General features: G+C 51.9%; 1 protein-coding gene across 1 annotated transcript in view; it reads left to right on the top strand.

Moving 5' to 3' along the window:
• Positions 1-22,224, top strand: part of Nacc2 (NACC family member 2) — a 67,857-nt gene that overhangs the window by 21,266 nt on the left and 24,367 nt on the right. The window contains exon 2 of the mRNA XM_050155003.1: positions 11,687-12,627. Within this exon, the coding sequence (XP_050010960.1) occupies positions 11,748-12,627 (880 nt within the window). The 5' untranslated portion in view covers positions 11,687-11,747. The remainder of the gene's footprint in view (positions 1-11,686; positions 12,628-22,224) is intronic.

Here is a 22,224-nt window from a genome sequence, read left to right as displayed (position 1 = left end):
GAACATGAAGTAGGATCAAAACCCCGTGCCATTGTCCTTGGCTTCTCATCAGCCCTCATTGTTCGCCATGATCAGAGAGTCCGGTTTTATCCCATGCTTTTTCAGTCACAGTCCAGCTGGCCTTGGTGAGCTCCCAATAGATCAGCCCCACTGTCTCAGTGGGTGGGTGCACCCCTCGTGGTCCTGACATCCTTGCTCGTGTTCTCCCTCCATCCGCTCCTCATTGGGACCTTGGGAGCTCAGTCCAGTGCTCCAGTGTGGGTCTCTGTCTCTATCTCCATCCATCCATCACCAGATGAAGGTTCTTTGTAAGTAACTTGGCCTTTTTCCTTCGTGGCTCTTAATATTCTTTCTTTATTCTGTATGCTTTGTGTTTTATTATATGGCGAGGGGATGTTTTTTTTTGATCCAGCCTATTCGGTCTACACCTGTTTTTTATCAGTACCGCACAGCCTAAACTACTGTAGCTTAGAGTGCTGAACGTGTTGTTTGTTTTGAGATAGAGAATCAACAGCTCTGGCTGTCCTGGAACTTGCTGTGTAGGTAGACCAGGCTGACCTCCAGACTCACCTACCTCTGCTTCGCTAGTGCTGGGGTTAAAGGCGTGTACTACCACGCCCAGGCATAAGAGTAGATTTTAAAACGGTGAGCCCGAAGGGGCCCAGCTCTGTCTTGTTTTGAGGCAGTCTCCTGAGGCCTACAGTCCACACCTGCCATTTGTAACTCAAGGTGACCTTCAATTCTGACCCACCAGCCTCAGCCTCCAGAGTGCAGCACCACACCTTGTTCCCTTTTGAAGTTCTTAGTCTTGGTAATAAAAGAATTTTAAATTTTAAAAGCTGAGCATTGGTGGCACGCGTCTTTAATCCCAGAATGTGGGAGGCAGAGGCAGGCAGATCTCTGAATTTGAGGCCAGCCTGGTCTACAGAGTATGTTCCGGGACAGCCAGGGCTCCACAGAGAAACCCTGTCTACAAACACACGCACGCACGCGCGCGCGCGTATGCGCGCGCGCGCACACACACACACACACACACACCCCAAACAAAAAAAAGTATTAAAATGGACTAAGGGGAAATTTTATTTGAGAGAAAAACAACAGAGGCAGGCAAGGTTTAATGTTGGCAGCCGCCTGAAAGAATGAGATAGAAGGAGAAGGATTTTGAAGTTGGGGTCTGAGATAGCTGCAGGTTCAGCAATGGAGCTTGGGGCTTTATTGGGGGAGTAGGTGGTTATGTCTCCCCAAGGAAGGAAATCTGGAAACAGCTGTACAGTTAAGCAGCAAGCCAGAGAGACTTTCCCTGGACCAGGGAAATCTTCCTCGTCTCTGCTGGTGGTCTGAGGTTATGGGTTTGCCCGGCCTGGTCAGCCCCAATGTTTTAGATAGCTTTTTTTTAGCCTGTTAGCACCTGGGATTGATATTACATGGTTCCGGTTCTGTTGTTGTATTTTTGCTTGTCCTAAACCCAGCAGACCCATCTTATCAGAGGAGACTGCCTGGACCCAGGGTACAGGTGTGGTGTGGCTGCTGTGGTCAATGCCAAGAACTGTCCTTCCTCCCCTTTTCCTGTCGAGGAGAATGTGTGCTTGACTCTGCCTCCAGCCAGAGTGTACCCCTTATGGCCATGGTAAAGGGTATAATGCCAGTGTTGTTCTGTCTTGCCCTAATTTGAACTTTTAGACCTGGTAGGGCTGGACATTTGGTGACAGAATGGGGTCCTTGGCAGGCATCCATCATGGTGACGGAGTCCCCTGTTTCTGGACGCCGTCAGATTTGAACCTAATTCTTGCTTTGTGTTTTGGATACATAACCCAAGCTGTCTTGGAACTCACTATATAGACCAGGCTGGCCTCGAACTCACAAAGATCCAGGGGCTTCTGTTCCCTGAGTGCTGGGATTAAAGGCACACACCACCACACCCAGCTTGGGACCACACAGCCCAGATCTATTCACAACCCAACAGATGCTTGTCCCGGTAGCCTGTGCTGTCCCTGGTGTCAGCTCCCACTCACTCAGGCTCTGTACCCCAGTTTCTGTACAATCTGGAGGTGTCAGCTTGATCCTGCGGCTTGTGAAAGCCGCATGAATTGGCCAGTGAGGGCCTTATCACAGCCTTTCCCAAGGGCTTTGGTTGTTTACTGTTTACTACAGTAGGATGTGGCTTGGGGGGGGGGGTTCCTGAACCTCATTGGCAGTGGTGGGCAGGTGGTGAGTCTTGGGGCTGAGAGAGACACCTCACTTTCTGGAAAGGGTGGCTGCAGCTGCTACTGCTGTTAGCTGTTGGAATCCCCCATCTGAGGACTCCTGTGAGCTGGGCGCTTAGGTTTTTCATATCAGCAATTACCTTTTATGGCCTGATGTATAACAGTCTGGGCACTGGATGTTTCCTAGTCCCTGGGCCCAGCGCAAGTCCCCAGTCCTCCTTACGGAACTCAGTGGGTGCTACGCACAGGTTGAGCAGGCGAGTTTCCCAGTTAAGACTCCGCTGTGGAACACGAGCAGACTCTGTGCAGCCTTAATTTGCCCCCCAGGATTCCTGCTGCATTATCCATATTTCCTTTAATTTGTGGGATTTCTAGTAAATGGGCTTAAAAATAGTTCTGGGCCTGCTGCCAGGGCAGATGCGGGTGGCAGTCGCTTCACCAACAGTGAGCAGCGTAACTCTTGTGTCTTTGGGCCTGTGCCTCCCACAGTTGTCCTCCAAGTTGGCCTAGAGGGAGAGGGTCAGGATCCCAGTCCTGGGTAGGAAGTCAGGTTGAGTCTTGACTGAGGGCCCTAAGTCAAGCTGGGGAAGTGTGAAACATGCACACACACACACACACACACACACACACACACACAAGCGTGTGCACGCACACCCTGGACCCCCTGCACAGAGGCCCACCTTCCTAGCTGAGAACCATTTTCCATCTGATTGTGTTGGTGGCTGGGACTGCTGACCCTAGGTGCTTTGCTGAAAGACAGATGCTTCTTATTCAGTGTCTTATTCTTATCCAGGTTCCAGCAAACTTCTGCACTAATGTCTCTAAGCTACACCCAAATGACAAATAAGATCAGGGAGCACTTGAACTGTGTGCTTGGGTCTGGCTCCCAAGCCTGATACCTGCAGGCCACTCTCTCCTCTTACTTTTGTCGAGATACAAAGCTTTTGTACAGGGCCCTGTTCTAGTCCTCTACTTGTACAGGGCCCTGTTCTAGTCCTCTACGGCACAGACTTGGCATGTCCTTCTTGAGACTGCCTGCCGGGACTGGTGTCTAGGACTAAGAGCGGCTGTTGCCCCTCATCCAGCCCCTGGCCTCCCACTCAGCGCTTTTGGCCTTGTGTTCTCTAGCTGGTGGCCAGAAGTGCCCTCAGCATGTTTTCTGTTCTCAGCACAGGGAGTTGGCCCTTGTCTGGACCCTTGGTCCCATCTGATCATCCTGGGAAGAGCTAAGTACTATGAACTGTCCCTTTTCTGATGTATTGGTCCAGGGTCTATTGGGGTACCCTTGATGGGGTTCCAGCAATACTGGGATCTGTTTAAATGCCACCCTTGGGTTAGTGCCATATGCAGTAGTGTGGGTTCCCAGGTTGGCCCTCACTTACTGGCTTGTGCCCTCACCTCTGGCCCAGAACTTTTTATCCTGTGGGTCTCCATGCTCTTTTCCCTAAAGGTGGGGGAGTTGTACCTCATCTGCCTGTGCAGGGCTGGAACCTTCAAGGGACCGTGCTGTCATTTGGGGTGGGGACTCTTCATTGGCTTAGTATTCTGCCTAGCACTACCCTCACGTTTCCTGGCCCTTCAGTCACGAATGGCCCCAAGAAGGGAAGCATCTGATTCTCTCAAGATCAACTCCCAGACAAGGCTTTCGGAAGCTCTGGCAGGTTGTGTGCAGCCAGGTGTGTGGTGTTATGGCAGGTTGTGTGCAGCCAGGTGTGTGGTGTTCAGGGCCCATGGCAGCCCCAAGAGCTTTTCTTCTGTCCTGTGTGTCTGCTGCTCTGTTGAGAGTGGGGGTTGAGGTTAGAGACTGTGTTGGACCAGGTAGGTGAGAAAATGGAAGGATGCCCACGGTCCTATTTTGGGGACACACCCAGGTGTGACTGACTCCCCCCCCCAAGGTCATTCTTGGGTCCTTTGGGCCTCTCACTAGCAGCTACCTTGGGCGTGGAGCTGGGGGCTTCTCGGCTGTGTCCTCCCAGCTGATTTAGTGTTCTGTGTGTCTCTGATTTACATTAGCTTTTTAAGCATAATTAGAAATGCAGGGGATCTTTGTGTCTTACCTCGCCTCTCTGACTATTTATGGCATGATATGCAGATGAGGAGATCTATGAATATTAAAAATGGGGTGTGCTGGGAAGTGGCTGTCTGTACTGATTGGGTGACCCACAGCCCAGCAGGCGTCTATGCCACCCCCTGCCCGGCTCCAGAGCTCCAGGTGACCCTCCCCTAATGCCTTGGTGGGGAGGGTCAAGGTCACAGGCTGCTATGGGACCTCTGGCAGGCCCACTAGTGAAAGGGGCGGGCAGAGACAGCTGCCCCTGCTGTCGGCTATGGAGTAACCCTGGTGGGCCAGGAACAGGGAGTTGCTTCCCAGGGAGGGCCAAGGGGGCAGGTGCATGCTGAGCTGGCACTGGCTTTTTAAGTTATTAAACTGTGCCCAAGGGAGACACTCTTCAAGCTTACGTTATTTAAATTACAAATACGAGTAGGGAAGATTGTCGGCTCTTCTCAAAACACGGCTTAATTCTTTGGAAACCTTCTGGAACCAGCCTGTGGCTCAGGAGAATTTTGCAGTTGGTCTGCAGGGCTGGGAAGCCAGGAGTCAGATACAACAAGAGAGGGTGTTGGGCTTGTGTGGGGGCATTCCTGGTGTACCGCACCCCCATCTCCTAGTGATTTACCTATTCTGCAAGACATGCATTATTTTGCTTACTCCAGCCGTGATCGAGTAAAAGCCCCAGCGCTTAGATCAGTGCTCTCTCCCTTCCTAATGCCACGACCCTTTAATACAGTCCCTCGTGTCGTGGTGACTCCTAATCATCAAATGATTATATTGCTAATTCATATCTATAATTCTGCTACTGTTATAAATCGTGACGTAAATCTCTGATATGCGGGATATCTAATATGCAACCCCTTGGTTGCAACCTACAGGTTGGGAACCGCTGACTTAGAAGGACACGGACTGATTGGGACAGGTGAATATGCCTTGGACGAGCTGTGGACATTAGAAGGTGTTGTCTGCTTGTGCTGTTCCTGTGCATGTAAGGTTCTACTGGGCCATACTACCCATAAGGCCCAGTGCTGTCAGATGCAAGACTGACGGTTGTTAGTAATAGCAAGCCTGTCATTGTGATCCTTGGGTGTGGGTGATTGCAGCTCAAACCCCCCCCCCACGTTTGTTTTGTCCTCCCTAAGGACTGACAAAGAGCAGCAAGGGGGAAAAGATTGACAAGCCAACTTTTGAATTGGCTTGTCTCTCTTTTCCTTCAGAGAGAGAGAGAGAGAGAGAGAGAGCGAGAGAGAGAAAGGGAAGAAAAAAGCTTCCAGGCAAACATTGGGTTGTGCAGTTAAAACAGGCTTTTATGGCCCAGGCCTGTGGTCTGGGGTGGAGGCTGCTCATGACTTGTTGAAGGAAAGAACCTCACTAAAGGGGTTTATGTGGTTCCTCCCTGTTTCTCCAAAGAGACCTATCATATGTTGGAACTGCCTCCTCTTCTGTGACCTGAACTAGGGACCTATCATATGTTGGGGAACTGCCTCCTCTTCTGTGACCCAGAGCTGGGGAGATCCCTGTGCCTCTTCTCTTTCCCCAAGGATGGAGGCTGAGATATAGTCTCCTCTAGTGACAGAATCCTGGGGACATTATGCAGTGGTAGCTCTGGTACCCAGAATCCAGTCGGTTGAGCAGGACCTCACATCCTTGCTCTTGTCATTTGGTGACCAAAGACTCCTATGACCCTGGATATCAAAAGTGGGAAGCCAGGGACTTTGATAATCAGATGTCCAGGACTCAGGCTCTGGGTCTGTGGCTCCCTGGTCTGTGATCCCAGTCTTCTCCCTTGGATCATCTAGAGGGGTTCAGATGGGCAAGCAAGCAGCATATATGCAGTTAGCATGAGCACCGTGGGAAGGGGCGTTGGCAGCCAAGACCACGTTCTGCAGCCCTTGCTTCTACTTGCCTTGTGTGAGATGCTGAAGCTTCCATTAGCAGCAAGGCCGGGGGCAGCCCAGCTCTGCCTGATGGCGTTTTAAAAGTTTAATGCAAACCTCAGGGCCAACCTGGTGCCTCACCCGGCTCTTGGAGACTTGAACACTCCCAAGCCAGCAGCCAGGACCCTGGGAGGGTTAACCCAGAGCTCTGGTGCCCCCCCCCCCCCCCCCCCCCCCCCCCCCCCCCCCCCCCCCCGCTATTCCCTGGTGATGGCATGCCTAGTCAGCTGTTAGGAAGGAAGCAGACTCCCTTCCCTAACAGAAAGGGGTTCTTTGCTGTTTTCACTGAGCTCATGCCAGGCTGTGTTCCTGGAACCCCACATGCTCCTGCCTATGTCCTCTGGTAGCCTCCATCTGCAGTCCCTCCTGGGGTTGATGCCTTGTACAAACCTTCTGGTGCTTCTGGCCTGACTGGGATGGCGAGACTGCCTGGGTGGGGTTTCCTTGCGGTACCTTCTTCCATCCTTGGCAACTGTGTGGTGGTACCTGTGTGTTTGTTGAGGTCCAGAACTTCTTATTAAATTGACAAAATTAAATCCTGCAAATTAATTTAATTTCTCTCTCCTTCCTTCCCTTGCTGGTAGCCATCATGCAGACACACCAAGAACCATCTTTCCCAGTGCTGTGCCACTGTCTAGCAAGTTCCTAGAGTCCTTGGTGGGATGGAGGGGTTTCTGCCAGATTCGAGACAGGACCTCTAGGCCTTGGGGATGTTGTGAAGGTTGGCCTGTGCCTATTGGTGAACTTGTCCTGTCCCTGGAGATATCCTTGGAGTGGTTTTTGTGCCTGCCAGATGTTTTGTGCCTTTGCTTCCCAGAGGCATGGTTCTGAGACCTGGGTATACCTGGAGTGCTGTGTTGATGAAATCTGTGTTCTCACTGGGATCCTTCCTTGGACATGAATGAATCTCCTCTGCTTGGAAACTGAACTCTGGTGGTACACTGCCTGGCCCCTGTGTGCAAGTGTATCTGGATATAGTTCTAGAACCTTCACCTCTGTCCTTAATTAGCCCCCCCCCCCATCAGTTTGCTTTCCACATCTACCTGTTGGTTTTGGTACTTTCAAGGACCTTAGTCTCCCTTGGGGAATTATCTACAAAGACCTCACCCATCTGGAGATTTCTGGGAACTCCCAAGAGCCTCGTTTTGTGGGGCAAGGTACCAAAGGTGAGACTAGCAGTGGGATTGTGCTTGACTTTGGGATGTTTTCATGGGTTTCCCAAGGTGGGGTCCGTCCTGAAGGTGGTTATGCAGAGATCATTTCTCAGTGCAGGCACCGTGAGGATGGATGAGATTAGCAAAGGCAAAGACTGCCAATTTACTGCTTGAGTCTAGACATTTCCATAAGCAAACGAATATAGCAGAGCTCACCGTAGAAAGCCCTGCTGGTCAAGAAGGGAAACTGAGTTCCGGAAGAGTCCAGAGGTTGCAGAGCACAGCCGGACACCACTACATAGGGTGAGTGTAGAGAGAGGAGGCCTTGCTGCTGGAGTCAGGCTCTGGCCTTCCTACCAAGCCGCCCTTTGGCCCACTTAGGTGCAAAGCTCCCAATCCTCTAGCTGCAGCCTTGGGGTCAGCCCTGGCAAGTCTTACTTTCACGGTTCTGGAGCGTAAGCCAAGCCTTTATTTGATTCTTTTCTCCTAAAGTTCAGCTTTGTTTTCGTCCCAGCCAAGGCTTCTAAGAAAGCAACCTAAAACCAGCCCCGGTCTGGTTCTCGTAGGCTGGGTGCAGGCGTCAGCCTTGCCAGCACAGGTGACCCGAGGACAAGGTAGTAAAGGAGCCAGTTGTCCTCAGTCCCTGGGGACCAGGTTGGCCTCATCACCTTCTGGGAGAATAATGGCCCCCTTTCTACGTGAGCCGGACTGGCCCAGGTCCTGGGCACCAGCCCCTGAGGTATGGACACAAATGCCTCACTTGCTCAGGTCAAAGCGAACTGTAGACATCGTCAGTCTACAAGGTAGCAGGCCCACGCTGCGGGCTTTACAGAGTCGCTCTCATACCGTGCTCAGTAACTTCCCCAGAGTCCACCTTGACCCCCAGTGCACAGCTGACACCTGAGACTGCAGGTCATAGGAAATGGCTGATGCTGGCAGGACATAGAATTTCAGCTTGGCCCACAAGCCAGGTAGGGGCTGATCCCAGGAGCTTTACTGTGTCCTCTGATTCTTTGTCCCTGGTTACTGATCAGCTTAGCCCTGGGTATTGGGACCCTACTGGAGCTGGGTAATGTGCAGCTTTGCTGGCTTCTGTCCCCCTGGCGAGGATTCAGGAGAGCCTCTGGTTGGTTGGGGTTGCCTGTGGTGAGTGCTGAAGCCCTTTTGTCTTCTGTGCTGTGTCTCTGAGCAGCACAATCCCTCTCTAGTCAGGCCCAGCAGCCAGCCAGTGGCCCATACAGGCCTGAGCACACCTAGCCCTGCCCGAGACCGGCTTATAAGCCTACTTGTTAGGTTTCCTAAGTAGGAAAGTGGAGGGTCTGTTCTGGGTAGGGTATGGTCCAGAGGTGACCCTATAAAAACCCAGGATCTCCTGGTGGTGACCCTATAAAAACCCAGGATCTCCTGGCTGTGAAACAGCCCTTCAGCAGGCCTGAACACTAGTTAATAGCTTCGAAGTCCCAGTGAGCCTCACGGCTATCCCGAGGGTCCTCATTACTTCCTTTAGGAGGCAAAGAAGATTTGGAGAAAGGCTTGGAGGGCTTTGCAGGCTGAGCTGCTAGCAGCTTCCACACCTGGATTTCCTCCCATCTCTGTTCAGCGGCTTTTTGTCTGGAGCCCACAGTGTGTATATAGGGAGGTGCCAGATGGCTCTTTTTTTGTTCTCTTGGTGCCTTGGAGGGTACACTGGGAATGAGGGACCATTAATGCCGCCACCTCCTTCCAGCCTGTGTCACCTTGATAGCACTGCTCAGTAGACATCACCATTGCTACCTTGACCCTGTCCAGCTTTGCAGGTGGAATTTTTTTTTTTTTCTGGAAGCACATTAGTGACAGGTGAGGGAAATTGATGTTGGCTATGTCTGTAGCTCTCCCTAAGGCCCTTGCGGTTAAGCAAATGGTGTAAGCCTCTAGGAGGTGCCTACCCTTTGCACAAGCAGAGTGTGGCTGCGCCTTCCTAGAAAAAGACCTCATAAAGGGCAGAGAGACACCTTAGGCTGCATAGCTGGTCTTCCTTTCCAAGATGTGTTTCAGGGAGACCAAAGAGCAGGCAGGCTTCAGCTCTGCAGGGGTCTGCCTGGCCACAGAGTTGTTCCTTTCTTAAAGAATTGCTCAGGGATAAGAAGATGGGGGTGGGCTGGTGGCAAAGTTCTGGACCCACAGGGCCTATTGTGGCTCATCAGGGTACTCAGGTACATGGCTCTGAGGCCCCAAGAGAAGTGGGGGAGATAGCTCCAGGGTCCTGCCCCTTCCCAGTCTGTGCCTCTTTAGGACCCCTCTGGCATCCTCTTTTCCTGCTTCCCCCCTCTCCTGGCTGAGCTTGAACCCCTTCCCCACGTTGGTTCTGCCATCCATCCTTCCTCACTCCGTAGCCCCCCTGCCCTGCCTCCTGCCCAGCTTCTCGCTACCCAGGAAGAGTTAAGCTAGATGCTCTGCCAGCTCTGCAGACTGTTTGGAATAGTTTAAATGCTTTGACACTGGGTCTGTACAGGATGGCAGAGAGGCAGTTTACTGGGTAATTCATATGCAAAACTGCACTATAAATTTCCAAGCTGTCTCAGTTGCCGTGGCACCACGAAGCATTTCTCCACGTACAGTACAGTATTTCTGCCATCTTTGTTTGCATTGCAGTGAGTCATCAAAAGTCTGTCTTGCACCAACACCCGGAGCCGTGCATTCCTCTGGCACCAACGCGCCACTGTTTTTAAAGCTGGGGCTGGGAGCTGGCATTTACTTCAGCTCCCAAATCAAAGGCGGCTATTCATTCCCGAGAGCTGCCTGGATGTTCGTCTGCATCCGGCTGCTTCATTGAGATGCTGTGCGCTGCCCGGGAGAGCCGGCCTGGGTGCAGCTGAGCTGCGGCCGCCGAGCCCAGCGCCCAGCTCTCTGCCACCCCCACCCCTCCTGCAGGGCTCCTCACACCCTCCCCACCTCAGGGTTCCTTGCTGCATTCCCCGAGCAGCTGGCGGGCCGGCGTGCGGGAGCCTGCTGCCAGGCTGAGCGGGCAGTGTCTGCTGCCGGCCACAGCCGCTAAAGGTAGGTCTTTCCTCTCTGGCTGATGCCTGCGGGCCAGCTCAGCAACTTCTCTGCAGCGGGGGCACTGCGGGACGCCCCGGCGCTGCGCCCACCTGCCCAACTCCTGGCGCAGGGTGGCTCCGCCCTCCTCTCCAGCCACCCGGCGCCTCTGCGGCCGCCCGCACTTTCCTCCGCGGGACACAGCGGCCCTTTGTGCGGCTCTGCAGAGTTGGGCCAGGGCCTGAGCCTTCTCCGGCCACCCCCACCCGCCATCAGCAGTGTCCTGTGCTGATAAACAGTGGCAGCCTGCCCCCACCCCTGCCCCCTGGCGGGTTTAGTCCTGAGACCCTTCTAGTTACCTGGGCTGGGACCAAGCCAGCAGGGATTGGCCAGTTTTGGAAGTGGGGCGGAGGGAGGGCGCACAGGCGCGAGGCTGCTCTGCGACAAGCGCCAACTCCTTTTGCATCCCTGAGGGCGCCCAGGACCTGGGTCCGGGTTTGGGGAGCCAGAGAGCTGCCAGGAAGCACAGAGTGCACCATAGCCCTTCCACCCGGCAGATAAGAGGTCTGTCCCCAAGGGAAGAGTGGAAGAAGGAGCCCACAGAGTTCTCCCGGCCTTAGTCCACCTTCCTAATGCTCCTCGTCCCTCCTTGCCCCTCAGAGGAAGCTTGAAGCTGAGCAAGGGATGTGGGAGGAGGGCAGCTGCTCTGCAGTTCCTCAGAGTGCCCTCCGCAGGCTGCTCAGCTGGCAAAGAAAGAAAACAAACCTGAAACTAAAGCTCTCTCTGCTCTGGGACGTTCTTCCCAAGGAAGGCAGTGCAGTGAGGGGCTTCTTGGTTCCGAGGGAACTTTTTCCCTCTAGAGGGGAGTCCCTGAGATCAATCTTGGGCTTCTTCCTGTTCTTACCCCTCCCATCACAACCAGTGGGTGACTTGTCTGTCTAGCTCACTCCTGTCTTGTTCTCTGGAGGCTTCAGGCCTCTGTGAGGTGTCCTCTGCCGAGATGGGAGAAAGAAGCCCTCCCCTCAGAGTTGTTGGGAGCAGTCCATGGGTGCTGAGGATGGGGTAGGTGACAGAGGTACCTGTGTAGGGACTCAGGATCTCGGTCCTGCTTCCAAGCCAGGATCTGGATTCTGAGCAGCTCACCCCCAAGCCCTTGGTGTGTGTGTGTGTGTATGGGGCAGGGGCGGGGGGGGGGGAATTCTAGCTAGGGAGAGTGCCTGAGCAGGGCACTGTCCTCTGCCTTGTCAGAGGCTGGGAGCTGGTTACTAGATGGGATGGGGGCTTCTGGCAGTTCATTGACCACAGTGTCCTCTCCCCCCACAGATGTGCCTCATCCAGTCTGCCCCACGCTGAGTCTGAAGCCCACCCAACCCCTGCACCCGCCATGTCTCAGATGCTGCACATCGAGATCCCCAACTTCGGGAACACAGTGCTTGGCTGTCTGAATGAGCAGCGCCTGCTGGGCCTCTACTGTGATGTGTCCATTGTGGTCAAGGGCCAGGCCTTCAAGGCCCACCGTGCCGTCCTGGCCGCCAGCAGCCTCTATTTCCGAGACCTCTTCAGTGGTAATAGCAAGAGTGCTTTCGAGCTGCCGGGCACTGTGCCGCCTGCTTGCTTCCAGCAGATTCTGTCCTTCTGCTACACGGGCAAGCTCACCATGGCGGCCAGTGAGCAGCTTGTGGTCATGTACACAGCAGGCTTCCTGCAGATCCAGCACATCGTAGAGCGGGGCACAGACCTCATGTTCAAGGTGAGCTCACCCCACTGTGACTCGCAGACCGCCATGATTGAGGATGCCAGCTCAGAGCCCCAGAGTCCCTGCAACCAGCTGCAACCGGCCACTGCTGCCTATGTCGCATCCCCTTCCGTGCCCATCCCACTTCTGACCCGTGTAAAGCATGAAGCCATGGAGATGCCGCCTGCCACTGGCCCGGGCCTGGCTTCTAAGCGCCCACTGGAGACGGGCCCTCGAGATGGTGTGGCAGTAGCTACAGGTGCTGCAGGGACGCCTGGCACAGCCCCTCTAAAGCTGCCTCGAGTCTCCTACTATGGTGTGCCAAGCCTGGCCACTCTCATCCCCAACATCCAGCAGGTACCCTATCCCCAGGGGGAGCGGACCAGTCCTGGGGCCAGCAGCCTACCCACCACTGACAGCCCCACCTCCTACCACAACGAGGAGGATGAGGAGGATGACGAGGCCTATGACACCATGGTGGAGGAGCAGTACGGCCAGATGTACATTAAGGCCACAGGAAACTATGCAGGTAACACATGGCAGGGCCTGGCAAACAGCCTACAGAGGGCATGTTGCATAGTGGGCCTGTATAATGATGGCAGCCTGGTGTAGAATCACTGTGTGGTAGGCAAGGGGTGTGGGCTGGGAGAGTTAGGCAGGAGGTGATGGACACTAGTCTGCCAGAGTTGTAGCATGGTGGGTGTGCAGAGAGTTTCTGCCTGGCATGGAACAAGTGAAGGAGCTGAAGGTCTCTGGCCCAGGAGTCCCCTTCGGCTTTAATGAGTTTTGCACTTTTGTATAAGTGTTTCAGAACTGGGCTGGATCTGCATAGATAACTTCTGTTTCCTTTTCATGGTGAGGACTGTAGCTGGTTTTCTCCTGATAGCAAGATACATGCTAGCCACTGGACTGGTCAGGGTGGACAGGCCCACTCCAGGGAAACCACCAGTGTATGGGGTCCTCCACCCCTGCTGACCACTGGTTAGGAGGCTAGGGAAGGTCCAAAAACCTTTGGTTCCTGGACCCCAAGGCTTGGCAGTTTCTGTAGTGTAGGAGTTGTTACTTTAGTCTCTTTTCCACACCACACTGATGGCTGAACACAACTCTGCAGGGGGTCTGCTCTCTGGGATTCCACAGAGCCAGGAAAGGGTCCCATCTCACTCGTCCCTCAGGACCATCCTTGTATAGCCCCTGCCTCCTGGGGTAGCTTTGGCTATGGAGTTTGGGAGAGTGGGAACAGAGCAAAATGTATGCCGTATCCACGTGTTAAACTTGCTCTTCGATGCTTGACTGACCAGTCAGACTCCTTAACCTTGCCTGCTGCACAGGGACAGTTGCTTCAACAGGTTTTCTGAGGAGCCAGCTGGACAGTGGCCTTGGAAGGTTCTGCAGAGTGGAACACTTCAGCTCTCTTGGTTCACAGACAGTTCTCAGTTTAGGGGCTGTGGGGCAGAGATCTCACCAAGGCTGTTCTGTGGGGCTTGGGTATCAGGAGGGAATCCTGCCTGACCCATTTTGTGGTGATGGGGTGTGCGGGAAAGCAGGCCGTGAGGCCGGCCCTGCTCTGTTGGCCCCTGTGTACAGTCTAGGTTTCCTTGTGTCTTCTCCTCAGCAGGCCCGTAAGTGGGGCAGAGAAGGGGGTGTGCCATTTCTTGGTTAAAATCTAGGTTATTGGTGGTGACTTTGCTACCTGGGGCGTGCTTGGGAAGCGAGCCATGGGATGAGCAGGTAGGGAAGACCTGGCCCTGACTGACCATGGAGCTGCAGGCTCCCTGGGTCTGGCCTTGTCTGGGGATAGACTTGTGCCCACCACTTGGGAGCTGGTCGCCCGTTGCTCCTTGCTCAGGCAAGACGCCGAAGTCTGAGCTGCTGTGCTCGGGACTGTTCCCAGGTGCTCCTACGAAGAGTCTTTTTGGCTTCAGTTTCCCAAGGGAGGGGCTGGCCAGTGCTACGCAGGGACCCACAGTCTTGCTGTTCACTGTGTGTCCTGTGTGTATGTAATGGCTGCTAGGACCCCCCTCGCCACCCTTTTCTTTAGGAACCATTCTCAGTGTGCCTTGCTGTACCGCTCGAAACAGCACCTCTAAAACCAAGTGTGATGATCCACCCTGTAATTCTTGCACTAGGAGGTGGAGGCAGGGGGTTCAGAACTTGAAGGTTATTGACAACATAGGGAGTTTGAGGCCAGACTGGGTTACATTAGACCCTGTCTTGACTAAATAATGCGGCACCCACTCAGCCCGCTGTGCCTTGAGCCACTTTTGTCCCCTCCCTCTGACTCCTATTCTGATCTTAGTTGTCAGGCATTGCTGTTAGAAGCAAGACCACAGAGAAGCTCTGTGGCAGGACAGAGCTCCACCCTCCCAGGCATGACTGTCTCAGTTTACACAGCAGGATACCCGTCTCTGCTTCCTGCCCACCCTACTTATCTCAGCCTACAGAGGGTAACCCTTCTAGTGCCCTAGACTTTCGTAGCAGGGCAGCGGGCAGAGGAACTTGCTCCCGGCCCTGCTGTGCTGGCAGTGGGCACTTGGGATAGTCATAGAGAGAGAACGAGAGGACAGGCAGAAGATATCCAATATCACTCCCTTTGGGCTGCGGGTAATTCCTCTCCAGGAGTAAAGCACACACAATTGCACACTCTTGGAGCCATGCTCCCCAAGCTAGAGAGATTGTCAGTTGTCTGCCTCCAGTGCAGCAGTGGCCAGCTCTTCAAGAGCAGGAGACTGATGCTCCAGTCCTGGATCCCACATAGCCAAGGATACAGGCAGAGCCACAGCCCAAGCCACTTCCCTTCTTCTCCCTCCCCACGACCCTGTCCTTCCTTCCCTGGTACAGGAAGCTTATCTGAGCTCTCAGGGCTCCCTCCTGGGTAGTGTTGTCTACATGCAGACGGTGACCCAAGAGTGAGAGGCTGCCTTAGTCACAGCCACAGACCCAGCGGGGCAGTGTGGGATCTGGTCTGGGGAGACCTAGGGACCTGGTTGTGCTCAGGTTTTACTCACAAGGCCTTCTGTTCATCTTCTGGGGTAAATCTGCGCTGCATCCCCCCACCCCATAGTGGTAGAAACAGGCATGCTGCTGCTTCACTTTCTGGGAACCATAGTTACTGAGCTGTGGCTCAGGTCAAGGTCATGCCAACTTAAGGAGGTTCCTATGATAGGGCAGGATGAAGGTTAGGGAGACCAAGAGAGCATGGCAGTGGCCAGCTCCAGCAGGCCTCCTTGTCTTGTCCCATGGGAAATCCTGACCCAGGTCACTGAGCTCCCCATGCTGTGCCTTCCCCCAACCCTTCAGTAGGCACTGATGGCAACGCCAACTCCTCTGTACCCTGGAAAATCTCAGATGTTGCTGCCAGCTGCTGATCTCTAGAAGTCTGAAACAAAGCCCTGCAGATGCGTTGATGCCATCTTCCTTCCCAGGGCACCTACGACTGGCTTCTGCCCATTCTCCTGACTGTTCTATGAGGCAGAAGCATTGGTGTCCACGTCTGTGGGGGTGCCACGTGAGGGCTGCGTAAAGTTGGGGGGTTGTGGCTGCTCTCCCGCTGTCTCCACTATCCGCGCTCCTTGGCATGGATGGACACTGTTGGGACTTGCCCAGCACATAGTGACATGATTACCCTGACTGCTTACCAAGAGAAACCCACAAGGTGGTGCTTGGGGTTTGAAAGGGGAGCGATGGCAGATTGCTACCATAGAACTGGCTGACTGCCCAGGCCTGCACAGAGCCAGTGTGCTGAGGAGGGCTCCTGTCTGGGTAGTCTTGCTCACCGTATCCCAGGTTTCCTAGTAAGATACACAGTTTACTGAAAGCCTTTCCTGAATGGCTCAGGGGCATGGTGCCTCTCAGAGAGTATTCCACCCAAGAGAAAAGAGGGGCGCTGTATTAGGGTGCTGTCTGCAGACGCCCCACTGATCACTCTTGACCTGGGCAGAGACATGTAGTCTGAGCCCATATTGGCCCATAGAGGGACCCAATTATCACTGGTTTCACAGGGTGGGGCCCAAGAAGGAAAGTTAGCATAGGTAGGGGTGCTGCCAGCTGCTGCAGGAGGATCTGCTTCCCGATTAGAGACAATACCTTGCAGCTGGGGTAAGTAAAGGCAGTGCTGGCCCATATGGCTCCCCTGAGGTTCTTTGGACACCTATTGTGGTGCCTCCTCGGTTGGTCTAGCCTTGGCTTTAGCGGGGTTCTTCCCCATAGCCTCCTTTCTTGAATCCTGAGATTTCCACTTTAGGCAGTTATTCCGTTTTGTTGAGATAGGGTCTTACTGTGTAGCCCTGCTGGCCTATGTCTCCTGCCTCAACCTCCCAAGTATTGGGACTATAACTATAAACTTCCACATCCATCGCCTTAAGCCAATTTTTATTATTTTCTTCCTGATTTATTTTTTTTAAAATTATGTGTATCTGTGTGTCTCTCTGTGTGGTTATGTGCACATTAGCGTGAAAAGCCAGAGGCATCCAGTCACCATGGAGCTAGAGTTACAGGCAATAGTGAATGACCTGAGATGAGTTCTCTGCAAGAGCATGCGCACTCTTAACCTTTGAGCATCTCTCCAGCCAGTTAAGCCAGTTTTGAGGCGTGGCTTCCCTACAGTAACACATGCATTCGGTGCTGGCACCACTGCTCCTCTGGAATCTCTGCCCCTCTGCAGGTGTCCCTGGTGTCCCTGGGTGTACTCTTGACTTTCTTGGTAAGTTGTTGTCCTACATGTGGGTGGTCTGCGCTGTGCTTGGCCCTCATCAATATGGTGTTGGTTTTTGTCCCGCGTCCCTGTCGCTTCCTGCCTCCTTTTTATTTTTAGATTTCTTTTGTGTGTATGAATGTTGTACTTGTGTGTCTGCATGTCTACCGGTGCATGTCTGGTACCCAAAGAAGTCAGAACACGGCATTGGATGCCCTGTAAGTGGAGTTAAGGATGGTTGTGAGCCACCATGTGGGTGCTGGGAGTTGAATCTGGGTCTTTTGCAAGAGCAGCCAGTGCTCTTAACCACAGAGCCGTTTCTCCAGCCCTTTATCCAGTTTTCTTTAAAGGGTGTGTAAGAGTTTCTGATCTAATTTACAAACAAGTTCTTTGTCAAATATATATAAAAAGATTTTCTAGCCGGGCAATGGTGGCACACACCTTTAATCCCAGGACTTGGGAGGCAGAGGCAGGCAGATGTTTGTGAGTTTGAGGCCAGCCTGATCTATAGAACAAGTTCCAGGACAGTCAGAACTACAAGGAGAAACCCTCTGGAAAAACCAAAAGAAAAAAGTACGAGCTATTATGTCCAATGAGACCGGTTTATTCATATTTTTATGGCCAACTAGAGGTTTTATTTTTGTTTTTTGAGATGGTCTTCTATGTATCCAAGGTTGGTCTTGGCTTTTTGCTGCAGTCTTGGTTCAGAATTGCAATCCTGAGTCTGGCTTACTAAGATTTTGTCTGCCTAAGCTGGAGCTTGGTATGCATGTACTCTTCACATTCTGATCTCTGGGTCCCTTTGTGTGAGATGTGAGGTAAGTGGAGAGCTCGTTTTTTCCATATGGATGTTGGAATTGTACTGAATTCACACCTTTGAGAAGGCCTGTTCTGGAGTTCTGTTTCTGCCAAATTCCCCGCTGGCTGAGTAACCTTAGCTTTAAATAAGTTTCCCACGTTGGGTGTGAAGCAAAGCCCTTTGTGTTTTCTATTCAAAACTATTTTGCTATCCTAGTCTTTATCGGTGTCTGTAGGGCTCAGCTGTAGGGTAGAGTGGGCAGGACAACCTCTGTACAACATGGCGCTTCTGATCCCCAAGCCTCCTGCACGCTGTCGCGCCTCCCAATGTGGCTTCTGGTCACCAGCCATTCATACAACACATAGTAGTTTTGCTGAGGTAGAGCCTGTGGGCCGTGGCCATCACTCCTGAAATTATTGCAGCTCTGTGGTTTTGGGTCATTCCCAATAGTGCAGTCATCACCGCAGTCAATTTTAGAACGTGGATCTCTGTAGAAAACTCCATACCAGCCGGGGCGATGATGGAGCACGCCTTTAATCCCAGCACTCTGGAGGCAGAGGCAGGCGGATCTCTGGGAGTTCGAGCCCAGCCTGGACTACCAGAACTAGTTCCAGGTCAGGCTCCAAAGCTGCAGAGAAACCATGTAACGATCATCTTACTTCTCCCGCGCTCTGCCAGTCTATGTATTGGTGTTGTCTGGGCATCAGACACACAGCGTTCTAGTGTCAAGACTTTAGTGATCAGCTTCCCTTGTTTGATATCAAGAGCCCTTAGTACAAAAGGACAGATAGCTACTTCATTTTTTTTTTCTTGCAAAGTCAGATTCCACCCTAATGGTGTACCATGCTTTCCCTGAAGGTTGAGAATGAGCTTGTGGATGTTTAATGTTAGTTCACAGAAGCTATGAGCAGGAAGACTTGCTGGTGGTGTTCTCCTGGGTTTGGCTACAGACCTAGAGAGGGTTTAATTCGCTGTTTTTGTGAGTTGCCCTGCTAGTCTTTGTAGAAACAAAGCCAGTCTTGTATATTGGTCTTGCACCTACCATCTTGCGTTCCAAGTCCCAGGCGGTCCAGAGGTTCCTTGGAATGTCACACACCCCTGCTTGCTCTTTTGGGACAGCATTTCACTGCCTCTTTTCCAACCTTAACGATCGATCTTTTCACTTCTGTGTCTCTGCGCTAGATTGGGTGGTGAGAGTATAGGTCTCGGGGACAAAACCTTCCGCTTTGCTCTAGCTGAGGGTGCACAAGGCAGCCTTGCCTCCTTCCTCTGGTGGGGTGTCTTCCCATGCTCCTCATGCTGACCCGTCCTTGCCTTCTTGGTACCGACTGCCTTATTGTAACATGATACAACTACACAGTCCTAGGCTTGGTGGGCTAGCTTTTCTAGAGAAAGGTCATACGTGTCCATGAAAGCTGCTGACCTGTGTTTCTTTTGTGTTTTTGTCTATTTGTCTGTTTGGTTGTCTGAGACGGGGTCTCATAGTTCTGCCTGGTCCAAGCTGGCCTCGGACTCACAAAGAGCTGGTTTAAGGCATGTGTCACCTGGCCTCACTGAGAAGCTGGGAAATGCTGGCTTTATGCTTTTCTCCACTGCCATTTTTAAATTTGTTTCTTTAATTATTTTATTTATTTATTTATTTATTTATTTATTTATTTTTTGAGACAGGGTTTCTCTGTGGCTTTGGAGCCTGTCCTGGCACTAGCTCTGTAGACCAGGCTGGTCTCGAACTCATAGAGATCCGCCTGCCTCTGCCTCCCAAGTGCTGGGATTAAAGGCGTTTTTTTTTTTTTGAGACAGGATCCCATTTTGTATTCTGACTGTTCTAGAACCTCCCTATCTAGACCAGGTTGGCCTTGAAATCACAAAGCTTTCCTGCCTCTGCTTCCCAAGTGCTGGAATTAAGGGCATGGATCACACTACACCCAGCTACTTTTTTTCTAAGATTTACTTTATTTATTTATATTTTTATTTCTTTTTCGAGACAGGGTTTCTCTGTGTAATAGCCCTGGCTGTCTTGGAACTCTCTTTGTAGACCAGGAGGGCCTTGGACTCACAGAGATCTACCTGTCTATGCCTCCCAAATGTGTGCCACCACCACCCGGCAATTTATTTTTAGGGGTGTGTGTGTGTGTGTGTGTGTGTGTGTGTGTGTGTGTGTGTATACTTGAGTGTAGAGGACCTTTGGAGGTCAGAGGTGTTTTATCCCCTGGAGTTACAGGTAGCTGTGGTCCTGCAAGTGTTGTGGATGATGGGAACTAGACCCGGGTATTCTAAAAGAGCAATAAGCACTCTTTCTTTTTCAATATAGTGTATTTATTTTTATTTTATTTGCGTTAGGGTTTTGCTACATGTATATTTGTGTGAGGATGTCAGATCTTGGAGTTTTAGACAGTTGTGAGCTGCCGTGTGGGTGCTAGGACTCGAACCCAGGTCCTCTGGAAGAGCTGTTAGTGCTCTTAACCACTGAGCCATCTCTCCAGCCCCAGCAATAAGCACCCTTTAACTGCTGAGATTCCTCTCCAGCCCCCTCCTTTGTTATTATTATTGAGAGAGCTCATATAGGTTTGGCACTTTCTGCTTAAAGTGTAGGTAGGATTGTGCCACTGGTGAGCCCGCTCGAGCCTGGCGTTTGTTGCTCTTAATTGTGGGAAGGCTTTAAATTCCCAATTTATCTTAATTGCCAGTGTATTATCAATTACAATTTCCTTTAATTACCAATATTGCTTTAGATATAGAATCATTCAAATTTCCCCTTTCATCTTGTTCCTGTCATGCTAATTTGTGTATTTCATGGAATTTCTCCATCTCTAAAGTCTAATTTGGTGTTAATAGATCCACTCCAGCCTTCCCCTCCCTCGTGTCTTCTGGCTCCTCCCTCTTCCCTTCGGGATGGCGCCCGAGGCCTCACTGATTCTAAGCGTGTGCTCCACCACTGGGCTGCACACGTGCTCCAGTTGTCTTAGTAGCGTACTGTTGGCGCTTCCCCCTCTTTTAATTTATCCAGGGGAAGCACACTTCTCGAAGATGGTGGATGGCTGAGTGTCCATCTTTAGTTTAATCCTGTCTGACACCCTGCCTTGCACAGTCGGAAGTGTTGGGTTCAGCCCGCCATCACGCTGCTGCTGTTTGCTCTTGTTTCTCCTCCCTGAGCGTTCCCTGGCATCCCTTCCCTGTCCGCTGTTGGCTCTGGCTGCTTCTGCAGCTCTGAGCTAGCATTTGTGTCTTGCCTTGTGCTCTCCCCCCCCCCCCCTGCACTGCTCACCTCCTCGTCTTCTCCCTGCATCGTCCCGTTTGTGCCGCTGTGGTCACACAGCCTTCCTGTTCTCTGAGCAGTAAGTCTTGAAATAGGTTATTTTTGCCTTACGTGGCTGGTTACGATTTATCTTTCCCCTGTTTAGTAACTTTTGGCATTCGTATGAATAAAAGCTACTCTCTGAGGCCAAGCAGATAGATACCAGGAGTCCTGGGAGCCTGCCTGCAGTGGAGCCTCACAGTGGAGATCAGGCCGATATCCCTTCTGGTCCAGCTCTCTTGGCCCCTCAAAGGCAGCTCTTTCCTTTCATCTCTTGGCAACCATGAGCCTGTTTTGGGTCGTATAAATGGGAACCCTAAGCAACCCGTACCTTTAGAGCCATCACACAGTTGAGGTTCAGTTAAGTGGCGTGTGCCCTTAGAACCATACCTGGTTGAGGTTTAATCACATGTGTCTGTTGAAGGTTTGTTCTTTTTATGTCTAAGCAAGTCTCCTTTTGTCACACTGAGTCCTCAGTTCGTGTGTCTGCTGCTCCATAAATGGCATTAGGATTTTGTGGTAACCGGAATGGGTGAGTGGACACGGCTTTGTTTTTGCCCCGTGTTCCCTCCTGTCCTCATCCTTGGGAAAGATTAGCGTTTCTGTCTGACATTACTTTCTTTCTGCTGGAGGATTGATCTCTGGCTGGTTCTCAGAGTTTAGCCAGTGATGAATTTTGAAAAATTCGAAATTATCTTTAGATTTGGCGGTGCATACTTGTAGTCCTTGGTAGGAGGATCTCTGAGTTCAAGGCCAGTCTGACCTACTAAGTGAGTTCTAGAATAGCCAGGACTAGGTAGAGAGACCCTGTCTCAAAATAAGTAAATAATGAAAATTGTACCTCACTGAGGTTGATTTGTATACAGTATTTAAAAGTGTTTTCTATGTAGTTTGCCAGTGCCTTGGTTTTTGAAGGCTGCTTTTGCTGGAGGTGATAGCTGAGGTTGGCCAGACCTGATTTTGGTGCTTTTGTCTTGTACAGAAGTGTGGTAGTTCTTAGCCATTCTGCTCCGCTTGTCTTTCCAGGCTACACTCTGCGTCTCCCCTGCCCTCCAGATACAGCTGTGACGGTCCCACAAGCCCTGTTTGCTCATTTATTAACTCTTTAGATTTTTTTTCCTTCTAGCCTTTAGGTAAGATTAGTTACTCATGCCCATGGGTCTTCATGTCTACAGCTCCATCTTATCCTCTGGAATGCCTCCCTCTTTTGTTTCTAGTGCACTGGTCATGCTTAGCCTAATCTGTTAAACCCACATCTGCAGGTGTCAGCATCTTGCCACTCCTGGCTTAGCTCTCATTGGTGGATTTTTCCTTTCTGTGGTTCTCCACATCATTTTTTGTT

The sequence above is a fragment of the Alexandromys fortis genome, unplaced genomic scaffold (genome assembly GCF_014885135.2).
Source record: "Alexandromys fortis isolate MF-2015 unplaced genomic scaffold, M_Fortis_MF-2015_v1.1 scaffold_72, whole genome shotgun sequence".
NCBI lineage: Eukaryota > Metazoa > Chordata > Mammalia > Rodentia > Cricetidae > Alexandromys > Alexandromys fortis.
Note: the sequence above shows the minus strand (reverse complement) of the source record. Positions and strands in the feature narration are given on the sequence as shown.